Source organism: Salmo salar, chromosome 19 (genome assembly GCF_965601325.2).
Source record: "Salmo salar chromosome 19, fSalSal1, whole genome shotgun sequence".
NCBI lineage: Eukaryota > Metazoa > Chordata > Actinopteri > Salmoniformes > Salmonidae > Salmo > Salmo salar.
This window is the reverse complement of record NC_138309.1, coordinates 9,157,965-9,184,072: the sequence shown is the minus strand read 5'-3', so window position 1 is coordinate 9,184,072 and position 26,108 is coordinate 9,157,965. Positions and strand designations below refer to the sequence as shown.

At 42.3% G+C, this 26,108-nt stretch overlaps 1 protein-coding gene across 1 annotated transcript in view; it reads left to right on the top strand.

Moving 5' to 3' along the window:
- The window catches only part of LOC106578389 (contactin-associated protein-like 2), a 227,629-nt gene that overhangs the window by 164,959 nt on the left and 36,562 nt on the right, over positions 1 to 26,108 (top strand). The window contains exons 16-18 of the mRNA XM_045702061.2: positions 15,729 to 15,885; positions 18,504 to 18,631; positions 23,630 to 23,800. Coding sequence (XP_045558017.1) covers positions 15,729 to 15,885; positions 18,504 to 18,631; positions 23,630 to 23,800 — 456 coding nt within the window. The remainder of the gene's footprint in view (positions 1 to 15,728; positions 15,886 to 18,503; positions 18,632 to 23,629; positions 23,801 to 26,108) is intronic.

Here is a 26,108-nt window from a genome sequence, read left to right as displayed (position 1 = left end):
TTTGTATAACATACAGTATTTCACTTTTTCATGTGTAAAGTATTGCTTACTAGGTGTCCAATGAATTCTGTAACCACTCCCTCTTCAAATCAGGGTTGATTGGAAAAAGCTGTTCAAAAGAAGACATTGTATTATCATGTCTTTGTACTCCCTGACGAAGGCCATGCAGCCGAAACACGTCAGAGTTTTTAAACTTTGTTTCTATTGAACATGCCATACAAATAAAGTTGAGGGGCAGCTCATGGGGGAATGTGGGGGGGTATTGGATGGTTGAGGGGCAGCTCATGGGGGAATGTGGGGGGGTATTGGATGGTTGAGGGGCAGCTCATGGGGGAATGTGGGGGGGTATTGGATGGTTGAGGGGCAGCTCATGGGGGAATGTGGGAGGGGTATTGGATGGTTGAGGGGCAGCTCATGGGGGAATGTGGGGGGGTATTGGATGGTTGAGGGGCAGCTCATGGGGGAATGAGGGGGGGTATTGGATGGTTGAGGGCAGCTCATGGGGGAATGTGGGGGGGTATTGGATGGTTGAGGGGCAGCTCATGGGGGAATGTGGGGGGGTATTGGATGGTTGAGGGGCAGCTCATGGGGGAATGTGGGGGGGTATTGGACGGTTGAGGGGCAGCTCATGGGGGAATGTGGGGGGGATCTTGGAGGTTGGGAGCTTGGGCTGGTGGCTGATGGATCGCTGGTTCGTGTCCACATTTTTGACATTTTGCTTCTGTGTGTTGCTCTGGATGGGAGTCTGTTAGATGACTAATGTAATGTAGTTGTTGAGCGGCTTCACTGCAAGTATATACAGTATGTTTTTAATAAAAATACATAAAATAAAAAAATGCTAGGCTCCTGTCAATTGTATCTTTGCCTATGTGAGAGGCAGATTATAAAAAAACATCTGCCATTGATATGGCATTATAGGAGAACTGAATAGTTTGGAGGAGCGTGTCTTATGTAATCTGACAAGGGGCTTTCTTTGAAAATTAAGATGGATAACCTACCGAAACAAGCGAAATTAAGTTTGCAGGTATGTGAATTGTGAATGATGAAGAGTCATGACGTCAAAAACCTCCAAAATATTTCAAAGCACTCTCAGTAGACCATTTATTAAAATCCCTTTATTCATGGTACTTGGCTAATGGCCAGGATAATGACGTACATATGTGATGCTGCTTCACCAGCCTTGATTAAGGGGAGGGGAGGCTATGCTGGGTTTTTAATCAAATTAAACGAAATGGGGGGAAACCAATGTTTTTTTTTGGTTCCTAATTATGAGATTTATTGTCACAAAAGGCACATCTCTGGTTCCATGATGGACACTGTGCGTTAAGGCTGGATAGGCTGCTCTTCCACTCTCAAAATACATGAAATGATCAACTACATTATCGTTAAGACCTGCTTTTTGGTGGTCTTAAAACTTCCCGTTAGGGCTGCATGGAATTGTCACTTTTGCGCTTGTTTTTAAGGACACACCTCAAATATTGCCACCCCTCCCCTCAGTGCACCAAGCTGATGTTAGACAGGTAAATTGACGAACCTGGCATTAGAGCTGAAAGATGCCAGTGCGCCAGTTTTTACATGACAAAATGTAAAACTAACGTACATTTGACAGTTGCACCTCCTTAGCACCAGTCGAAAATAGAGCCCTAAATGTGATGATGTTGAATCAACGTGGAAAACTGATTGGATTTGCAAAAAGTCATCACCCAACGTTTATCCTAAAAAATATATATATATATATTTATGTTGAATTTAGGTTAGTTGACAACTCAACCAAATGCAAATCAAAACTAGATGTTGAAATTACGTCTGTGGCCAGTGGGAAGTAATCTACTTTCCCTCCCTCCCTCCCTTTCTCTCTCGCTCCCTCTCTCTATTTAACCAATGATCAGGGTTGCTGTACCATTCAGTTGAGTCTGGATTGAAAATTGAAAATGTTAGATGGGATTTTCTGTAAGGGTTTCTAAAGTATGTCATTCCAAGGAGGTGTGTTGGTGTGAATAGTAATGCTGAGATGCAGAACAGTGAGAAGCAGAATAATATAAGGCTAAGTCAGGGTAAAGTAAGAGACAGAATTGATTCATACATTCTCTCTCAGAATCCAGGGATCTAGAGAGCAGATGCTGTGGCTAGAGGGGGAAGGAATAAAGCTGCCTGGGAGAGAGCAGTCTGGAATAGAGCAGGCTGGAATAGAGCAGGCTGGAATAGAGCAGGCTGGAATAAAGCAGGCTGGAATAGAGCTGTTTTGAATAGAGCTGTCTGGAAGAGAGCTGTCTGGAAAAGAGCTGTCTGGAAGAGAGCTGTCTGGAATAAAGCTGCCTGGAAGAGAGCTGTCTGGAAGAGAGCTGTCTGGAAAAGAGCTGTCTGGAATAGAGCTGCTTGGAATAGAGCTGTCTGGAAGACCTGTCTGGAAAAGAGCTGTCTGGAATAGAGCTGCCTGGAATAGAGCTGTCTGGAATAGAGCTGTCTGGAAAAGAGCTGTCTGGAAAAGAGCTGTCTGGAATAGAGCTGTCTGGAATAGAGCTGTCTGGAATAGAGCTGTCTGGAAGACCTGTCTGGAAAAGAGCTGTCTGGAATAGAGCTGCCTGGAATAGAGCTGTCTGGAATAGAGCTGTCTGGAAAAGAGCTGTCTGGAAAAGAGCTGTCTGGAATAGAGCTGTCTGGAATAGAGCTGTCTGGAATAGAGCTGTCTGGAAAAGAGCTGTCTGGAATAGAGCTGTCTGGAATAGAGCTGTCTGGAAGACCTGTCTGGAAAAGAGCTGTCTGGAATAGAGCTGCCTGGAATAGAGCTGTCTGGAATAGAGCTGTCTGGAAAAGAGCTGTCTGGAAAAGAGCTGTCTGGAATAGAGCTGCCTGGAATAGAGCTGTCTGGAGTAGAGCTGTCTGGAAAAGAGCTGTCTGGAATAGAGCTGCCTGGATGAGAGCTGTCTGGAGTAGAGCTGTCTGGAATAGAGCTGCCTGGATGAGAGCTGTCTGGAGTAGAGCTGCCTGGATGAGAGCTGTCTGGAATAGAGCTGTCTGGAATAGAGCTGCCTGGATGAGAGCTGTCTGGAATAGAGCTGTCTGGAATAGAGCTGCCTGGATGAGAGCTGTCTGGAATAGAGCTTCCTGGAATAGAGCAGGCTGGAATAGAGCAGGCTGGAATAGAGCAGGCTGGAATAGAGCAGGCTGGAATAAAGCAGGCTGGAATAGAGCTGTTTTGAATAGAGCTGTCTGGAAGAGAGCTGTCTGGAAAAGAGCTGCCTGGAAGAGAGCTGTCTGGAGGGGGGCTGTCTGGAAAAGAGCTGCCTGAATGAGAGCTGTCTGGAATAGAGCTGCCTGAATGAGAGCTGTTTGGATGAGAGCTGTCTGGAATAGAGCTGTCTGGAATAGAGCTGTCTGGAATAGAGCTGCCTGGAATAGAGCTGCCTGGAATAGAGCTGTCTGGAATAGAGCTGCCTGGATGAGAGCTGTCTGGAATAGAGCTGCCTGGATGAGAGCTTCCTGGATGAGAGCTGCCTGGAATAGAGCTGCCTGGATGAGAGCTGTCTGGAATAGAGCTGCCTGGATGAGAGCTGCCTGGATGAGATTCTGTCTGGAATAGAGCTGCCTGGATGAGAGCTGCCTAGATGAGAGCTGTCTGGAATAGAGCTGCCTGGATGAGAGCTGCCTGGAATAGAGCTGTCTGGAATAGAGCTGCCTGGATGAGAGCTGACTGGAATAGAGCTGCCTGGAGTAGAGCTGTCTGGAGTAGAGCTGTCTGGAGTAGAGCTGTCTGGAATAGAGCTGCCTGGATGAGAGCTGACTGGAATAGAGCTGCCTGGAGTAGAGCTGTCTGGAGTAGAGCTGTCTGGAGTAGAGCTGTCTGGAATAGAGCTGCCTGGATGAGAGCTGACTGGAATAGAGCTGCCTGGAGTAGAGCTGTCTGGAGTAGAGCTGTCTGGAATAGAGCTGTCTGGAATAGAGCTGCCTGGATGAGAGCTGTCTGGAATAGAGCTGTCTGGAGTAGAGCTGTCTGGAATAGAGCTGCCTGGATGAGAGCTGCCTGGAATAGAGCTGCCTGGATGAGAGCTGGCCATAATGAGTTGTTCCCTTATTTTCTGACCCATTACATTGGTGTACTTGTTTTTGTTTTATAGTTTAGATCGTTTTATTTTTACAGACGCCAGAAAGAATACTACATTATAAAACGATTGTTCCCCTATTTTTTGTCATTTGAGTCTACACAGCAGCTGTAGCATAGGGAGAACAGAGTGGTTTTGTGCCTTGTGGAGTGGAAAATAGCACGCAGTTTCACTCACAAATAAATGATTGCGAAATGCTACTGTGTCATTTACAATGGGTTCTGGCTGGATGTGAAGTGATGGTTTAAATTGTTGCTGCCACCGAAACAGTTCCTGAGCTACCCTTCCTCTACAATAGGTTTTGATATTCACTACAGAGCTAAGCTTTTTGACCCGCTTCAAACAACCTCTGTGGAGAACGAAGGATAGAAGATTGTGTGCGTGCATAGGGGGGTGAATGTTTACGTGCGTACATGGCTTTGTGTGTGTGTGTGTGTGTGCGTGTGTGTGTACTCTCTGCTCCTGCTGACACAACTCTCTACAGGATACCGAGCCTCTGCGCTTTACTGAAATAGCCTCCTAACTGCTTCATCCATATCAGTTATGGAATTATCATATCCCCCCCAACACACACGCACACGCACACACACACACGCGCGCACACACACACACACACACACACACACACACACACACACACACACACACACACACACACACACACACACACACACACACACACACACATATACAGACTCCTTCATCCATCAGTTGTGAAATTATCATAATCCAGATATGGGAGACTGGTGCCGTGTGGGGGGGCTAAAGACTCAGATTAGACTCACAACATGACCTATGCACAAGCGTGTGTGTGTGTGTGTGTGTGTGTGTGTGTGTGTGTGTGTGTGTGTGTGTGTGTGTGTGTGTGTGTGGGTGCAAAACCATTTTCATCTGAGGTGGGAGAGGTTGATGAATTGCAAAAAAGAAAGGAGGTGAAATACCGCTCTCTCTCTCTCTCTTCCTCCCAGCGATCAATGCCGGTCGCTAGCTGGGTTAGCCTCAGTGAAGCTCCAGGGATAGGGAGGCTGGCAGTCCTCACCCTGTCTCCCCCAATTCCCCATACTTCATCTCAATAAGCCCCCTGTCTTTTCCGCTTGTGAAGGAGTGAGGGAAAACAGACAGGTTTGCATTCATTGAGATGACTCATGTTTTGGAGCTAGCTCTGCAGAGTGGTCACTAGCTGGTACAGCCACAAAGTCATGAAATCTTATTTGAAATCTAACCCTAACCTTAACCCTAAACTTAACCACACTGCAAACTTTTGTTTTCATGAATTTTTACGATATAGCCAATTTTGACTTTAAAGCTGTCCCATCTAGCGGAAACCGATCAACATTCAATACTATTGTTCCATCCAATACATCACTGGGGCCGTGTTCCCATCCATCCAGGACATCTACTGTACTTGAAGCTGTACCTGAGGAAGTCCCCCAACATCATTAAGGACCTCACACAACCCAGCCACGAGCTGTTCACTCCCTTCTCGTCGGGCAGATAGAATCAGAGCAATTTAAACACTTGCCAACCAATTCCCCCCATCCTGATACAGCGAGGGAAAAAAGTATTTGATCCCCTGCTGATTTTGTACATTTGCCCACTGACAAAGAAATGATCAGTCTATAATTTTAATGGTAGGTTTATTTGAACAGTGAGAGACAGAATCACAACAAAAAAATCCAGAAAAACGCATGTCAAAAATGTTATAAATTGATTTGCATTTTAATGAGGGAAATAAGTATTTGACCCCCTCTCAATCAGAAAGATTTCTGGCTCCCAGGTGTCTTTTATACAGGTAACGAGCTGAGATTAGGAGCACACTCTTAAAGGGAGTGCTCCTAATCTCAGTTTGTTACTTGTAAAAAAGACACCTGTCCACAGAAGCAATCAATCAATCAGATTCCAAACTCTCCACCATGGCCAAGACCAAAGCACTCTCCAAGGATGTCAGGGACAAGATTGTAGACCTACACAAGGCTGGAATGGGCTACAAGACCATCACCAAGCAGCTTGGTGAGAAGGTGACAACAGTTGGTGCGATTATTCGCAAATGGAAGAAACACAAAATAACTGTCAATCTCCCTCGGCCTGGGGCTCCATGCAAGATCTCACCTCGTGGAATTGCAATGATCATGAGAACGGTGAGGAATCAGTCCAGAACTACACGGGTGGATCTTGTCAATGATCTCAAGGCAGCTGGGACCATAGTCACCAAGAAAACAATTGGTAACACACTACGCCGTGAAGGACTGAAATCCTGCAGCGCCCGCAAGGTCCCCCTGCTCAAGAAAGCACATATACATGCCCGTCTGAAGTTTGCCAATGAACATCTGAATAATTCAGAGGACAACTGGGTGAAAGTGTTGTGGTCAGATGAGACCAAAATGGAGCTCTTTGGCATCAACTCAACCTGCCGTGTTTGGAGGAGGAGGAATGCTGCCTATGACCCCAAGAACACCATCCCCACCGTCAAACATGGAGGTGGAAACATTATGCTTTGGGGGTGTTTTTCTGCTAAGTGGACAGGACAACTTCACCGCATCAAAGGGACGATGGACGGGGCCATGTACCGTCAAATCTTGGGTGAGAACCTCCTTCCCTCAGCCAGGGCATTGAAAATGGGTCGTGGATGGGTATTCCAGCATGACAATGACCCAAAAGACACGGCCAAGGCAACAAAGGAGTGGCTCAAGAAGAAGCACATTAAGGTCCTGGAGTGGCCTAGCCAGTCTCCAGACCTTAATCCCATAGAAAATCTGTGGAGGGAGCTGAAGGTTCGAGTTACCAAACGTCAGCCTCGAAACCTTAATGACTTGGAGAAGATCTGCAAAGAGGAGTGGGACAAAATCCCTCCTGAGATGTGTGCAAACCTTGTGGCCAACTACAAGAAACATCTGACCTCTGTGATTGTCAATAAGGGTTTTGCCACCAAGTACTAAGTCATGTTTTGCAGAGGGGTCAAATACTTATTTCCCTCATTAAAATGCAAATCAATTTATAACATTTTTGACATGCGTTTTTCTGGATTTTTTTGTTGTTATTCTGTCTCTCACTGTTCAAATAAACCTAACATTAAAATTATAGACTGATCATTTCTTTGTCAGTGGGCCAACGTACAAAATCAGCAGGGGATCAAATACTTTTTTCCCTCACTGTACATGTGTAAATATTGTAGTATAAATTGTGCCTACCTGTACTATACTAAAGAAATATATTATATTCTACTACCATTTACTTTATGTTCGTATTCTTATCTTGTATTATTTCCTATTGTTGTTGCATTGTCAAGAAGGAACATGCAAGTAAGCGTTTAGTTGGATGTTGTATACTATGTGTATCCTGTACATAGAACTAATACAACTTCAAGCTTGAAGACTCATTAGAATAAATGTTAACCTGCGGGAAATAGAGAAGAGGAGAGAAGCGGGTGGTGTGTGCATCTAACAGAACAAGACTTACTATACTTTGGTGTTTTTGGATCGTCTTTATTTAGATTTATAATTATCTGAGAACCATGTCTTAATCATGTTGTTTTCATTGATTTGAACAGATGTTTAAGATCATAACAGCATTTAGAAAAGAACAGGCCCAGAGTGCAGTTCTCCAGCTAATAAATACATATGGGAGTTTGGTTACTGATGGGGTTGCTAAAGTCATGCTAAAGTCATATTATTTATTTAACCTTTATTTAAGGTAAAGAATGAAGGTAAGGATTAGGGGTTAGGGGTTAGTGGTTAGGTTTAGGTTTAGGGTTTGGGTTATGGTAACGGGTTAAGGTTAGGGTTAAGGTTAGGATTAGCGTTGTAGTTAGGGTTAGGTTAGAGGTTAGGGAAAATATGATTTTTAATGGAAATACATTTTAGATCCCCACGAGGATAGAACATAACGTGTGTGTGTGTGTGTGTGTGTGTGTGTGTGTGTGTGTGGTGTGTGTGTGTGTGTGTGTGTGTGTGTGTGTGTGTGTGTGTGTGTGTGTGTGTGTGGTGTATATAATGTCTTAGTAAAACACCTTCCCGCTTCACCTGCCTCAGTTCCTCCATAGAATGACACATAGAACACATGGATCATAGGATTTCTCTGAGCGCTTCCTCTATAATGGAACAGAATATGAAATAGCATTCTTCCATTCTATACAATCCCTATTCTATACAGAATGTAACAGCTGGTGCATTGTGTACATTACATAAAGTATAGAACAGTGAAAGGCTGCACTGACCCTTCCTCAGGCTAGAGAGAGAGAGAGAGAGAGAGGTGGATTGGAGGTGGAGAGAGGGGGAGGGAGAGAAAGGGATGGAGAGAGTGTGTGAGTGGGGGGGTGACTGTAACCTTGGAAACCTCTCCCCATACTTCCAGAGAGACAGTTGTTGATCTGTCAGTGAACTCTGGCCGTATTGATTGGGTTGAATTATGTTGTACAACATATTCTGTCCCCCTATCTCTTTCTTTCTTTCTTTCACTCCTGACCCTTTCCACCCTCTTCCTCACCCCTCTCTCCCTCACACATTCATCTCTCTCTCTGACTCTGCCTTTCCCGCTCTCCCTCTCACACATTCCTCTCTCTCTCTCTGACTCTGCCTTCCCCTCTCTCCCTCTCACACATTCCTCTCTCTCTGACTCTGCCTTCTCCTCTCTCTCTCTCTCTCTCTCTCTCTCTCTCTCTCTCTCTCTGCCATCACCTTCATTTAGTTGTTTTGTCCTCATTTGTAATGATGAGTGTTGAGCATCTCCCTGGCAGGCCTGATAAACAAATTAAATGGATTGATGGAGTGAATGAAAAAGTGTTGTAAAAAATGAGACCATCCCCACGAAGCCATTTTGTCATGACATATCTGTCCATCGGCCTTGACCCGGACGCGTACAACACTAAATCTGACTGATTGTCTCACACACACACACACACACACACACACACACACACACACACACACACACACACACACACACACACACACACACACACACACACACACACACACACACACACACACACACAGAAATTACCATCCGCTAATGATGATTAGGGTTGTTTATGGTCTCCAGCCCACACTTTGTCATTTACAATGGCTATCTGTGTGTGTGTGTGTGTGTGTGTGTGTGTGTGTGTGTGTGTGTGTGTGTGTGTGTGTGTGTGTGTGTGTGACCAGCATGCTAGAATGCAAGTCCAGACCTTCAACAAGCCACTTCCAAGCAGAGAGAGAGAGAGAGAGAGAGAGAGCGAGAGAGATAGAGATATAAGTTGAGCCAAACTGAAGAGAAGAGAAAGAGCGAGAAATGAGGGGTGGGGGGTTACATAGCAAGGGATTAAGCGGAGCGGGGGAGTAGAAACGAGAGAAAGAGAGAGCGAGAGAGAGAGAGAGAGAGAGAGAGAGAGAGAGAGAGAGAGAGAAAGCCAGAGGGGAAAACAGTATTTCTGTCACTAGATAACTCTGTGACTGACAGCTTCATTTCCCTGCCATAGAGATCAAGCCAAGCAATTAGATCCAAAATGGCGTCCGTAGTGCTCCTATCCCTGTCAGGAGGATCATAGCCTTTCAGGGTGTCAGACTGCATTTGTAGGTTATTGAGCCGTAATAGCCTCCATAGTGTTCATATCCCTGTCACTGAGATCATAGCCTTTCACAAAGACAGAGTGCTGCTGCAGGTCATCAGAGCCGTAATGGCAGCCATAATGTTTGTATCCCTTTCGGAGTGGCAGGCCAGTGGAACTTTAATGGTATCTGCACCTGCTCTTCATATACCTGTCAGAGGCAGCAGACCCCAGCCATCAGAACCCTAATGGCGTCTAGAGAAGATTGTTTCCAGCTCATTCAGACACTGCTGTCCTTAACCGCAATGACAGCGGGTGGCAACACACACACATACATACACACACACTGTAAAAATTCACTCTCATCCTGCTCATGTCCCGGTGTATTTCCAGTAGGTCGGCAGCCCATGGGGAATGCTGCCTGTATTGATCTGCTGTCCCTCGTATATTACTGCAAACACACAACTAGCTGGCCTTACACACACATTCACTCTCAATGTGGTGTGTGTGTGTGTGTGTGTGTGTGTGTGTGTGTGTGTGTGTGTGTGTGTGTGTGTGTGTGTGTGTGTGTGTGTGTGTGTGTGTGTGTGTGTGTGTGTGTGTGTGTGTGTGTGTGTGTGTGTGTGGTGTGCGTTTGTGACCAGCATGCTAGTATGCAAGTCCAGACCTTCAACAAGCCACTACCAAGCAAAGAGAGAGGGAGAGAGAGAGAGATATAGTGATGGAAGTAGAGCCGAACTGAAGAGAAGAGAGGAAGAGAAAGAGCGAGAAATGAGGGGTGGGGGGCTACATAGCATGGGATTAAGCGAAGCGGGGGAGTATAAACGAGAGAAAGAGAGAGAGAGAGTGAGAGAGAGAGAGAAAGCCAGAGGGGAAAACAGTATTTCTGTCACTAGATAACCCTGTGACTGACAGCTTCATTTCCCTGCCATAGAGATCAAGCCAAGCAATTAGATCCAAAACGGCGTCTGTAGTGCTCCTATCCCTGTCAGGAGGATCATGCACCTGCAGAGTGCTACTGCAGGTCATCAGAGCCGTAAGGGCAGCCATAATGTTTGTATCCCTGTTGGAGTGGCAGGCCAGTGGAACTTTAAAACCTCTTAGCGCACAGATCCCGCTGAAGGGATCAAAATCAACAACATCCGGTGAAGCTGGAGCGCGCCAAATTCAAATTACAAAATTGTAATATTAAACATTTATGAACATACAAGTGTCCTACATCATTTAAAAGCTTAACTTCTTGTTAATCCAACCGCGTTGTTAGATTTCAAAAAGGCTTTACGGCGAAAGCATCCCATGCGATTATCTGAGGACACACCCCGCATACACCAGCATTAATCTGAAATAGTGATAAAATAAATCACTTGCCTTTGAAGATCTTCCTCTGTTTGTAATCCCTAGGGTCCCAGCTACACAACTAATGGTCGTTTTGTTTGATAAAGTCCTTCTTTATATCACAAAAAAGTCAGTTTAGTTGGCGCATTTGATTCAGTAATCCACCCGTTCCACTCGTTCAACATGCAGACAAAGGAATCCGAAAAGGTACCAATAAACTTCGTCCAAACAAGTCAAACAACATTTCTAATCAATCCTCAGGTACCCTAATATGTAAATAAACGTAAAAATTTAAGACAGAATGTAGTATGTTTAATACCGGAGATAAATAACGAGGTGTGCGCACTCATCCACGTGCGCCACAAGACTACAGTCAAAATGAGAGCCACCTTGAAAAACTACAACTACTAATTCATTTTTCAAAAAACAAGCCTGAAACTCTTTCTAAAGACTGTTGACATCTAGTGGAAGCCATAGGAACTGCAATCTGGTAGCTATTTATTTGTATATCCCATAGACAAGCGTTGAAATGAACAGTGACCTCAAACAAAAGAAATCTGGATGGATTGTCCTTGGGTTTTTGCCTGCCATGTCAGTTCTGTTATACTCACAGACATTATTTTAACAGTTTTAGAAACTTCAGAATGTTTTCTATCCAATGCTACCAATTATATGCATATCCTAGCTTCTGGGCCTGAGTAACCGGCAGTTTACTTTGGGCACGTAATTTATCCAAACTTCTGAACACTGCCCCCTAGCCCTAAGAGGTTGGTATCTGCACCTGCTCTTCATATACCTGTCAGAGGCAGCAGACCCCAGCCATCAGAACCCTAATGGTGTCTAGAGAAGATTGTTTCCAGCTCATTCGGACACTGCTGTCCTTAACCGCAATGACAGTGGGTGGCAACACACACACATACACACACACACCCATACATACACACACACACACACACACACACTTAGCCTAGCAGACAGATAAAGCTTTGTCGGGCTAAGTACCGTAGTGGAGCTTCCCAAAGAGGAGCTACACCATACAACAGCAGTTATCAATCCACGTCTCTCTTCCCTCTCTTATTTTCTCCTTTTTTTCTCTTACTTCTTCTCCCGTGAAGGATTGAGGTGTTTGCAGGGGGATTTAGCTCTGTGACAAGAGGGAAGGGATGAACACAGCGAGAAAATAGAGGAGAGACAGGCTCTAAACTCTCGTTTTGAAGTTGAATTTGTTAAAAGGCACACCAGGGAGGAGAACAGAGGACTTCTTCACAACCACTCTCTATCTCTCTCTCTCTCTCTCTCACACACACACTCTCTCATTTTAAAGGGGGCAATCAGCAGTTGAAACAATAACAAATTGCCCTCCCTGACACTGTTTTTGTAAAAAGCTGAGGGATGAGCTGGAGAAATGTAACCACTCTCAAAGTCATAGATAGCTATGGAGGCAAGGACAAAAATTACAGTTGTAACCATGTTTTGAGGGTATACAGTGTTTGTTTACATTTTCCCTAGTATACATTGGACCATTGGCGAAAATCTGATATCAACTTTGGAGGGGACAATTACATTACATTTTCTCAAGAGCAATTCCTAAGGGGGACACCAAAAGTAGTGCTGTAACACATAGCCTACATTGTAATATGGTAAATGTATATTGAGGAACCAAAGAAATAAGGTGTTTGCCGTACTCCTAACTACCGGTACCCAAAACTACACAACTAATCACAACAGCAATAGCATTGCCTTTAACAAATCTTAGTTCAGTCACCTGTTTAAGTTGAGAGTGGGGGTATCCATGGCATTTTACAATTATGTTCCTATTTTACAAGTCAAAAAAATTGAGAACCTTTCATAATGTTGCCAAACAAAGACTCAACAAACTTACCTGAGACTCCCTGTCTCTGCCAGTCTGTCCCTGCATATCTGTCCCCAACTCTGCTGTCTGTGTGCCATCTGTTGCCTGCTCTGCCTAATGACATCATTGTGAAACATTTCCATTAGAATTTCATTTCTTTCTTATGAACATTTTATCAACTAGTCTTTGAGATATTAGGCTACTAGGGTTCTTACTATGCGTTTTGGTGTATTGAAAAATACTCTGATGTCCGTCTTTTATTTTTCTACCTGGCTGGCTGGCTACACACACAGTGTGTAGGTTATTTACAGTAGGAGATGGGCTTCTATCATCTTCAATCATTCTATTTGGGCTTCGATCTAAAAGGTAGCTAGCAAATGTGAAACGGATTAAAATGACAAGAGTTGACAGCTGTATGAGTTCACCATTTACACAACATATGCTGCAACCTTTTGTAATTTTAATAGTTTGTTTCATATTGGCTGGCTTCCAACAATAGCTGAATTTGCAAAGCTAGCGAGCACCAATTCAGTTTCAGTGGTGTTTGCTATAATCTTTGCTACCCGGGTTAAATAAAGGTGAAATAAAATAAATTAATAAAAGTTCACTTGCGACAATTTAGCTTTTGCAACGAGACCATTAAATATATTTAAGACAATGGTAGAAGAGAGTGTAGTTCTGTTCAGTTTGGATTTCAGTTTATCGCTAACCTTATCACAGGGACTTTGAAGCACTAACTTACATCATCTGCATGCTGATTCCATCTTTGACGACGCCACATAAATGGAATAGGTACTAGCTAGCTTAATAGTTAATATTTGCGCGCTAGCTCTGCATATTCAGCTAGTGTGTGTGCGCGATTGCCTGGATTTACGTACGTACGACCTCTCTGTTACCTAGCAAGCTAAGGAACTGGCAGTGGATCAAACCATTGTGAGGCAAAGGGTGGGGGGGTTGCAATCTTTTGAAACTTAAAAAGGCGCTATTAAGTGTCTATAATCAGCACAATTGCTTTCATTGCGTATTATTAATATTATTTAAATTACATAGTTATGTTTCAGTGATATATTGGGGGGGACAAATCATATTTTTCCCAGGATGGGGGGGTCGTGTGTCCCCCGTCCCCCCGGGATTTCCGCCCCTGCATTGGACAAGCTTATATTTTAGTTTGATGGGGTAAGACAGTTGAACTAAGTGGAATTTATAAGACATATTCTTTAAGAAACAATGGGTAATACATATTAATTTATATTGCCCCGTTAATAGTCTAATAGGTGTATAATTTAGTTAGATGTTCTATTCTTTTTATCAAAGGCCTCTAATTATATTGCTCTCAAGAGAAAAAGTTGAAAAGAATGTTTCAAAAATGTTCATTACAAAAGACCTTTAAGGTGATTGACACAAAAGACCCACATTGAATTGAGCACCTGGAAGTGTATATGAGCGCGTGTGTACGAATGCACACACACACACACACACACACACACACACACACACACACACACACACAAAAAAAAAAAAACACTCACCTTCACACACACACACACACACAAAAAAACACTCACCTTCACACACACTCACACACACACACTCTCACACACACAAGCACTCACACACACACACAAACACTCACGCACACACACACACACTCACACAAGCACTCACACACACACACACACACAAGCACTCACACAAGCACTCACACACACACTCACATACACACACAATCCGCCACACATACACCCAGTGTTTGATGAGATATTAGAAATGCAGGAATAAATTATTTAATTTCCATAATGCTATATCCCCCCCAAAAAGTCAAATTTGTGTTTTTTTCCTTAGAAGTTATTGCTTATGGGTACCATCATGTGTGTGTAAAATATTACTGTTCTCATATTTTTTATTCATAGATTTTAGATGTGTTTGAACACTTTGCAAAACGCTATATAGCCATTGTTTAGCTGGAATGGAATGTTCGTGTCCTGTATATTTGACTGTGATGTGTGGTTGTCTCACCTAGCTATCTTAAGATGAATGCACTTAGTGTAAGTCGCTCTGGATAAGAGCATCTGCTAAATGTCTACAATGTCAAATGTAAATGTTTTACATACAGATATTATATAACTGTATTTAGTTATTATTTGTAAAAATATATTAATGTCACAGACGCTATTTGTTTCTGGCCATTTTGAGCCTGTAATCAAACCCACAAATGCTGATGCTCCAGATACTCAACTAAAGAAGGCCAGTTTTATTGCTTCTTTAATCAGGACAACAGTTTTCAGCTGTGCTAACATATTTGCTAAATGGTTTTCTAATGATCAATTAGCCTTTTAAAATGATAAATTTGGATTAGCTAACACAACGTGCCATTGGAACACAGGAGTGATGGTTGCCAACATTTCTGAAACTGGATATACTGTATAGCATTTTTGAATGAAGCTCTGTGTGCCACTAAGGTGAGACAGAGAGATGTTGTGTGTTTCAGAGATTATCATTGCTTTTGCTTACTCATCTCCTCTCTATACTGTGTCTCGGATTATAATATTCATAGCATTTTATATTTATCACAACAGAATAGAAGATCTATATCCGTATATTGTGCCCTTTATTAGAAATAAAGAGAATAGCAATCTTCTCCTATCTCATATAGTCTCATATTGTGTGTGTTATTGTGCTGTTCCCAGATATTATGCATATCTTTCTACTCTACAGAGCGGGGCATCTGAATAAAACAATATTACAGCTCTTATTACAGACCAGTGACCCCCCCACCTCATAGACACACACACACACATTTAAAGAGACATGAATCAGGCAGCAGACTGGCGTTGGGACTGGTTTGGAATCTTAAAAAGTGTGTGTGTGTGTATATGTCTTATACTAATATCTCCTGTGTGTGTCTGTGTCTCTCTAGATGGGACCCCCTACACATGGTGGGTGGGTAGGAGCAGTGAGAAACATTTCTACTGGGGAGGATCAGGGCCAGGGATACAGAAGTGTTCCTGTGGTATTGACAGGAACTGCACTGACCCCAAATATGACTGTAACTGTGACGCTGACCACAAACAATGGTGAGTACAGGGGTTGGCGTGGAATGGGGTACTGTGTGTGTGTTTATTTTTATTTAACCATCCAGGTTAGTCTCATTGAGATAAAATCTATTTTTCAAGAGGTACCTGGTCCAACCAAAACAGCAGCAGGGGCGAACAATGTTTGAGACAAATATCAGACATACTGTAACAACTGACATTTGTGTGTGTGTGTGTGTGTGTGTGTGTGTGTGTGTGTGTGTGTGTGTGTGTGTGTGTGTGTGTGTGTGTGTGTGTGTGTGTGTGTGTGTGTGTGTCGTAGTCGTGACTTGACTTTAACATTAATCTGAAGATTGTTATTTATCAAATTAACTAACTATGTTTAATTGTTACCCAATTAAATTAATAATGTAACAATTAACTCATTGGGATCTGGGGCACCACGAGAGCAGTTCTTTAAAGAGTTACAATCTCCCGAGTTAAACTCTAAAAGGTCTTTACCTATCACATCTATAAACAGTGAACTTATTAATCATAACCTCGTATCATATCATCATTCCGAACAGTTGTAACCTCCTTGCATCTGCAAAAACCTGAGCCATACTAATGATTCAGCACTAAACAAATTGGTTTAATTCTTTTTTTACTAGCTAATTAAATGGGAAAACAGGATAAACATACATACTCTGCACCGGTTATTGACTGGAGACTTAATACACTGAAAACAGGTCCCTAGCGGAATGACAACAACATGGCTGCTTGTTAAAGAAAATATGGAGAGGGCGAGAGAGAGGGACAGAGATACTTAACATTGGGACATTCAGAAACTACTTTCACCTACAGTAACCATATACTTTGCACACGAACCGCCGCCCGCTTTGAGTAAGAAATCATGAATGTTTTTACGTGAAATGCCTGGGTTCATCCGGGGATCTCTCGATGAACAAGGCAGCCTTGGAAGGGGGTTGGGCCTTTTCACAGCATGCTTGTAAGGTTCTGATTGTCTGAAATGTTTCTTGAAGATGCTTCTTTGAAGATAGGCTAGCCAGACGTATCGATGGTTCCCAAGTGGGGTGATGAGAGTAGTGTAATATGAGGGTTTGAGCAGAGTAACAGGATGGTCCTACTTAAATTTGCTTTCAAAAATACTTTACTTAGGACAGCTAATCGGCCATTCCAGTGATTGTCTGAGGTGAGTTTTTTTTCTTCACCTCGTGTTGAGATTGAAAGTTCAAACCATTTTAAACGTGTAGCTGCCGCTTCAAGCATTTCTGGTCCAATGTGTTTTTTCTTAACCCATCATTTATACAATTTGGTGGAAAGGGGCGGTTCCGGCAGGCTGGCACGCTCCTTGACCTCATTCCGGGCGGTAACTACTCACTGTGCAAAGTTTCTGGGAAAATTATCTCTTATAGCTTCTCAAATCACATCCCTCTCTTAACAAAAACACTTTCATATTTTTTCATATTACATGCACAACGCATAGTATGGAAACTTCATATATGTAGTGGGTATACTTTCCAAGTTACAATATTTCCTTTCTAACATTTTTAATGACATCACAAAATAACCAACATAAGGACGTTAGTGTTCTATAGATCGCCTCTGACCATTCCCTACGTTCAATGTTAGAAATATTGTTCCAGTAGTTGCTTTTGAACGTGTTAGAGTTTCAGCGGGAAAAAGGTCTGTTGAGACAAAGCACATTCCTTTAGTGAATTTGGAGAGTGCAGGCCTGGATCTCCTCCCTTGATTTACAACAGGATGTGAGTTGTTAATCCCCACTAGTTATTTCCTTCCGCCTCTACGGGTGAGAGGGGGCCTGATTGAAGTTATTCATATCAAACCTGATCTGACCTATTTGGATTCTCGTGGATAGTCATGACAACGTGTTTAACTATACCAGAAGTCCCCACAAGACTGTGTGTGTGTGATATAAATATTACACATAGAAACAACAAGGTTAGTGTATAAAAGGCTGTGTGTTGAAGCAGTGAGTGATGTCCCCCCTCTCCTCCAATAATAACAAAACATTGTGTTTCTGAACCCTTTAAAACACCTGATGGATGTTCTCATTAGAATAATGTATGGCTGCTAGTTACTCTTTCTTTTTCTCCCTCTGTCCTTTTCTGAATTACCCTCTCCTTCTCTCTTCTCTTCTTCTGTCTCTCTTCCTCCCCCTCCCTCTCCTACTCTCCCCTCTCGCTTCACAACACCCTCTCTCTCTTTCTTTCTCTTTCTCTTGTTACGATAACAGATGAGTGTTATTCTCTCTCTCCCTCTTTCCATTAATATTGTGTGTATTAATGTTTTTTTCTCCGGTTGAGTGAGTATGTGATCTAAAGTACACACATCTCTATTTCCCCTCATTACACATAGAGTTGGCATGACACACACACACTTGACTCCCATCGTGTCCTCCATATATTAGTTCTCATAAAAGGCAGAGAACAACAAGCAGATAATAAGGACAAATACAGGCTGCTTCAGAACAAAGACCATCTATTTAAAACGTTAACGCTTTACAAGTTTACCCCTATCTCTCTCCCTTTTCTTCATTCCATAATATTTGTTATATTTTTGCAAGATTAATAATATAGAAACATACTATCTCCTCCTTTTCCTCTCTTCCTTCATCTGTTCTTTCTTCTCCTCCCCAGGAGAGAGGACAGTGGTCTGTTGGTGTATAAGGACCATTTGCCAGTCAGTCAGGTTGCCGTGGGTGACACCAACAGGCTGGGTTCAGAGGCAAAGCTCACAGTCGGGCCGCTCCGTTGTCAAGGAGACCGTGAGTTCCGCCCATGAAGCTGTTATTCATTTTTTTCAGTCACTTTGGTGCAATTTTCAAAAGTATGTGGTACATTTTCAAAATGTTTAGTACAAAACTCGAAACAGATCATCAAAAAGGCAGTTGTTTCAAAACTCTAAGCATATTTTCAAATGATTAAGTATAACACACTAAATCATAGTGAATTTTTGAACAAACTTATTCAGTGTTTCATGTAGAAATACATGTTTCACATTGCAATACTGTATACAGTGTGCTTTCGGAAAGTATTCAGAACCCTTGACTTTTTCCACATTTTATTACGTTACAGCCTTATTGTAAAATGTAATAAAAAAAGAATTCCCTCAATCTACACACAATACCCCATAATGACAAAGCCAAAACAGTTTGTTTGAAATTGTTGCAAATATATTTAAAAAAATAAAAATAAAGGAAATATCACATTTACATAAGTATTCAGATCCTTTACTCAGTACTTTGTTGAAGCAGCAATTACAGCCTCGAGTCTCCTTGGGTATGACGCTTCAAGCTTGACACACCTGTATTTGGGGAGTTTCTCCCAATCTTCTCTGCAGATCCTCTAAAGCTCTGTCAGGTTGGATGGGGAGCGTTGCTTCACAGCTATTTTCAGGACTCTCCAGAGATGTTCGATTGGGTTCAAGTCCAGGCTCTGGCTGGGCCACTCAAGGACAAGCAGAGACTTGTCCCGAAGCCACTCCTGTGTTGTCTTGGCTGTGTGCTTAGGGTCGTTGGCCTGTTGGAAGGTGAACCTTCGCCCCAGTCTGAGGTCCTGAGCACTCTGTAGCAGGTTGTCATCAAGGATCGTCTTGTACTTTGCTTCGTTCATCTTTCCCTCGATCCTGACTAGTCTCGCAGTCCCTGCAGCTGAAAAATATCCCCACAGCATGACGCTGCCTCCACCATGCTTTACCGTAGGGATGGTGCCAGGTTTCTCCCAGATGTGACACTTGACATTCAGGCCAAAGAGTTTAATCTTGGTTTCATCAGACCAGAGAATCTTGTTTCTCATGGTCTGAGAGTCCTTTAGGTGCCTTTTGGCAAACTCCAAGCGGGCTGTCATGTGCCTTTTACTGAGGAGTGGCTTCCGTCTGTCCACTCTACCATAAAGGCCTGATTTGTGGAGTGCTGCAGAGATGATTGTCCTTCTGGAACGTTTCCTATCTCCACAGAGGAACTCTGGAACCACCAAGACTCTTCCTAGAGCTGGCTGTCCGGCCAAACTCAGCAATCGAGGGTGACCAAGAACCCGATGGTAACTCTGACAGAGCTCCAAACTTCTTCCATTTAAGAATGATGGAGGCCTCTGTGTTCTTGTGGACCTACAATGCTACAGAAATCCTGTCTTGGAGCTCTATGGACAATTAATTCGACCTCATGGCTTGGTTTTTGCTCTGACATGCAATGTCAACTGTGGGACCTTATATAGACAGGTGTGTGCCTTTCCAAATCATGTCCAATCAATTGAATTTACCACAGGTGGATTCCATTCAAGTTGTAGAAACATCTCAAGGATGATCAATGGAAACAGGATGCACCTGAGCTTAATTTCATGTCTCATAACAAAGGGTCTGAATACTTACGTAAATAAGGTATTTCTGTATGTAGATTTCTGAGGAAAATATTTTATTTAATCAATTTTATAGTAAGGTTGTAATGTAACAACATTTGAAAAAAGTCAAGGGGTCTGAATACTATCTGAAGGCACTGTACTTGTGAAAATTGCACCAAAGTGTGTGTGTGTGTGCACACGTGCGCATGGGTGCGTGTGTGTAAGGGTGAGTGTGTATGCGCTCATACACACCCGCGCCCACATACTCAATTCAACGTGTGTCTTTTGTGTCAATCACCTTAAGGGTCTTTTGTCAAACTTTTGAACTTTTTCTCTTCAGAGCAATACAATTAGAGGCCTTTCATAAAAGGAATAGAAAATCAAACTCAATTATACACACTTAAAAGGAGAGAGGAACAGAAGAATGAAGGAAAGAAAGGATAAAACATTTCTGACCCTTTCGAACTCTATCATTACCATGTCCACATGATGTAGGGACAAAGGACCCGACCCTCAGTCATAGCTGAAAGAGTTTGTGTGTGGGTGTGTGCAGGGCCCAGCCCTCTCATTAGTCAGGATTATGGGTCTTCTTATGGCGGGAGATCGACGAGGGCAGCATTTTCTGAGCTAAACAGACCAAGACGGTACCTCCAACAGCACATAATAAATACCTCACACAATTAATTCTGGCCAAAAACAATGACAATTTCTCTCAAACGGTGGCATATGGGCTTTTTAGGTAAGTGCTGATGCCGCCCTATGATAAGCAGTGCCCACTTTGTCAATGGCAAGGATTCAAAATAATTATCTTGTCCATTCCCAGCGTGCCTCTCCAGGGTGCTGTTGGAGAGACACATCTCTGCGGCGCTCCACCAATGTTACGTCAAAAAAAGAATCTAACATAAATCATGTAGCAGATCTAGGATATGGTAGAAAGAGTATGTGGCATTTTCTGTAGCCTACAGACGAGATAAAATGGATGACAATGTAATGTGACAGATATTTTTTACATCATGTAGGTTTCTCCGATCAAATAGCCTAACCTAAATGGCGCCCCATTCAAATAAAAAATGCACTGACATGTTAATTAACAGACAACATATCCAAAAACAGGTCAAAGTAAAATGGACAGTATGGAATGGACTACCACAAGTGTTGTCTAGGAGTTTCACCCTATTGTCATGATCAGTGGTTTCAAGTTTTTATCCGTCAATTTTTTTGACAAGCATGATCATGGCGAAAAAATGTAATATTTCTGCATTTCTAGCTGTGTCAACACATTGCAAATAGCTTCAGGATAACTCCTCCTGATAAAGTTGGGTAGCTGATATTCAGAGCTTAAATAGTCATTGACTGATTAGTTACAGGAATCAGGACTAATAAAGCCAATGCTATGGCCTGTTTTACATACGGAGGGCCTGCCACGTTGATGGGCATTCATAACATTCCAGTGTAAGCACGGACCGATGCCTACGTCTTTTGGATGTCTTTTTTTGGTCCTATCCGGACCAGACGTCTTTTCTTGGTGTTTTACACAGTATGCCTACCACATAGATGGGCATTCCTAAAATGTTATTTCAGGCGACACTGTAGGCCAGTGATGGGCAACTCCAGTCCTCTGGGGCCTGATTGGTGTCAAACTTTTGTCCCAGCCCCAGCTAACACATCTGACACCAATAACTAACTAATCCTGATCTTCAGTTTAGAATGGAATTAGTTTCATCAGCTGTGTTGGCTAGGGATGGGGAAAGTGACACCAGTCCGGCCCCTGAGGACTAGAGTTACCCATCCCTGATGTAGGCTATACCTCAGTAAGCACAGACCGATGCTGACTCTAATTGGACATCTTATGTTTGGTTCAGATTTTGTCAAGTCTGGACCAGCCTTGATTTGGCACAAACATAGACGTCTATAAATGACCTATTTTAAACTTTCCTTCAGAACCGAAAATGTACCTGATTTCAAAGCCCGGAAAATATGTATTTTTGTCTTTGATTCAGAACCAAAATTGAACTGAACTTCAACATCTGGAAAAATATGTATTTTAGACGTCTTTCAATGTCATTTTGCTTACTTGGACTGTTCTTGTAGGAGCTTGTCTCGCCTAGAGCGGCTGAACAGCCAGGACAGGCCCTGTGTGTGTGTGTGTGTGTGTGTGTGTGTGTGTGTGTGTGTGTGTGTGTGTGTGTGTGTGTGTGTGTGTGTGTGTGTGTGTGTGTGTGTGTGTGTGTGTGTGTGTGTGTGTTTCATCGGGTCCCAAGTTAACCCTATTCTTTAGCCATGTCTGCCTCTGGGTAATCGTAATTAAATAGCAAAGACTTCAAATAATAAAACGGGCCCAGTAGGTGGCAAGTGTGCGTGTGTGTGCTTGCGCGTACTTATGCTTGTGCGTGTGGCTTCTGGGGCAGTGCGATAAGCCCTCCTCTGTAAAAGCACTGGACTCCTCCTCTTGCCAAGCATCACATCCCGTCCCAGAGCAGAGAGGCTTAAAGAGAGCTGGGGAAACAGAGAGGGATAGAGGGAAAGAGAGAAAGAGATTAAAAAAGAGGGGGAGAGAGACAGAAGGGGTGAGGGAGGGGCAGATGTAATGTTATTCAGGGCATGGCTGGAAGTGACAGATTTATCTGCCATCCCACACACACACATACATACACACACACACACTCACACCTACAAATAACCACACAGTCTCTTAAGTGTCTCTGTGTGAATGAAGTCTTTAGATTGAAGTTTCACACAGATCTCACTGAACAGATAACGACATACAATACATGCTGCATCCCTCTTTCTCTCTCTCTCTCTTTCTATCTCTCTCTCTCACACTACCTCTCTTTGTCATCTTTCCCCTCCTCCTGCCAGAAAGATGCAGAGAGAGAGAGAAAGAGAGGGAAAGAAAGAGAAAGAGGGTGGGAGAAAGACATAGATAATACAAAGCTGAATCCCATGCCATGAGCTTTTGTTCCTCCAAAGGTCATCTGACATCTTATTTTTCTCGTCTCCTTTTCCCCTGCGTTTCCCCTTCTTTTCCCCTGCGTTTCCCCTTCTTTTCCCCTGTGTTTCCCCTTCTTTTCCCCTGCGTTTCCCCTTCTTTTCCCCTGCGTTTCCCCTTCTTTTCCCCTGCGTTTCCCCTTCTTTTCCCCTGCGTTTCCCCTTCTTTTCCCCTGTGTTTCCCCTTCTTTTCCCCTGCGTTTCCCCTTCTTTTCCCCTGTGTTTCCCCTTCTTTTCCCCTGTGTTTCCCCTTCTTTTCCCCTGCGTTTCCCCTTCTTTTCCCCTGTGTTTCCCCTTCTTTTCCCCTTCTTTTCCCCTGTGTTTCCCCTCCTTTTCCCCTGCGTTTCCCCTTCTTTTCCCCTGTGTTTCCCCTCCTTTTCCCCTGCGTTTCCCCTTCTTTTCCCCTCCTTTTCCCCTGCATTTCCCCTCCTTTTCCCCAGGTAACTACTGGAACGCAGCATCATTCACCACGCCCTCCTCCTACTTGCATTTCTCCACTTTCCAGGGAGAGACCAGCGCTGATATCTCCTTCTACTTCAAGACCAGCGCTCCCTACGGAGTGTTCCTGGAAAACCTCGGCAACACAGACTTCATACGCCTCGAACTCAAATGTAAGTGACTGTACCTCGTTCTCTCTCATTTAGCACACTCTTTAGTTTTGTTGCTTCTTCCGTTTTTACACTCCTTTCATTGGCCTCTCTGGCTTGTTCTCTCTCTCTTTCATCTTTTTCAATTACTTCCCTTTTTCCCCTCTTCAACCCTCCTCTCTTTATTGCACTGTATTAGAACACTGTATTAGAACACTGTTATTTGAACACTGTATTAGAACACTGTTATTTGAACACTGTATTAGAACACTGTTATTTGAACACTGTATTAGAACACTGTATTAGAACACTGTATTAGAACACTGTTATTTGAACACTGTATTAGAACACTTATTTGAACACTGTATTAGAACACTGTATTAGAACACTGTTATTTGAACACTGTATTAGAACACTGTTATTTGAACACTGTATTAGAACACTTTATTAGAACACTGTATTAGAACACTGTATTAGAACACTTTATTAGAACACTGTTATTTGAACACTGTTATTTGAACACTGTATTAGAACACTGTATTAGAACACTGTATTAGAACACGGTATTAGAACACTGTATTAGAACACTGTATTAGAACACTGTATTAGAACACTGTATTAGAACACTCTATTAGAACACGGTATTAGAACACTGTATTAGAACACTGTATTAGAACACGGTATTAGAACACTGTATTAGAACACTGTTATTTGAACACTTTATTAGAACACTCTATTAGAACACGGTATTAGAACACTGTATTTGAACACTGTATTAGAACACGGTATTAGAACACTGTATTAGAACACTGTTATTTGAACACTTTATTAGAACACTCTATTAGAACACGGTATTAGAACACTGTATTAGAACACTGTATTAGAACACAGTATTAGAACACTGTATTAGAACACTGTATTAGAACACTGTATTAGAACACTGTTATTTGAACACTTTATTAGAACACTCTATTAGAACACGGTATTAGAACACTGTATTAGAACACTGTATTAGAACACGGTATTAGAACACTGTTATTTGAACACTTTATTAGAACACTCTATTAGAACACTGTATTAGAACACTGTATTAGAACACGGTATTAGAACACGGTATTAGAACACGGTATTAGAACACTGTATTAGAACACTGTATTAGAACACTGTATTAGAACACGGTATTAGAACACTGTATTAGAACACTGTATTAGAACACTGTTATTTGAACACTTTATTAGAACACTCTATTAGAACACTGTATTAGAACACTGTATTAGAACACGGTATTAGAACACGGTATTAGAACACTTTATTAGAACACTGTATTAGAACACGGTATTAGAACACTGTATTAGAACACTGTATTAGAACACTGTTATTTGAACACTTTATTAGAACACTCTATTAGAACACGGTATTAGAACACTGTATTAGAACACTGTTATTTGAACACTTTATTAGAACACTCTATTAGAACACTGTATTAGAACACTGTTATTTGAACACTGTATTAGAACACGGTATTAGAACACTGTATTAGAACACTGTATTAGAACACTGTTATTTGAACACTGTATTAGAACACTGTATTAGAACACTGTATTAGAACACTGTATTAGAACACGGTATTAGAACACTGTATTAGAACACTGTTATTTGAACACTTTATTAGAACACTCTATTAGAACACGGTATTAGAACACGGTATTAGAACACTGTATTAGAACACTGTTATTTGAACACTGTATTAGAACACGGTATTAGAACACTGTATTAGAACACTGTTATTTGAACACTTTATTAGAACACTCTATTAGAACACTGTATTAGAACACTGTATTAGAACAGTGAAAAAAAACTCTGACATTTCTATTCAGACTTTCAAAAAATTCCCTGACTGCTTCCCTCTCAGTTCTCAAATCAAGTCAAATCAAACTTTATTTGTCACATGTGCCCAAATACAGCAAGTTCTTTTGAAATGCTTACTTACAAGCCCTTAAACAACAGTGCCTTTCAAGAAGAGTTAAGAAAATATTTACCAAATAAACTAAAGTAAAAATGAATAAAAAGTTACACAATAACATAACAATAACGAGGCTATATACAAGGGGTACCGGTACTGTATCGCTCTATATGGCTCTAAAGCGATGATTGACATGTCATGTGCTTTATGCGACTATACTTGAATAACTGAAATTAAATGTCTAAATGGGCATTCAATCATATTCAGATTGAGAATGTTAAATTCCAGGGGATCAAATTTAGCCACGGTTCTTTTATGATGAGATGGCTATTTAACCATACTGCCCTACACAGGCAAAACGCAGTAATT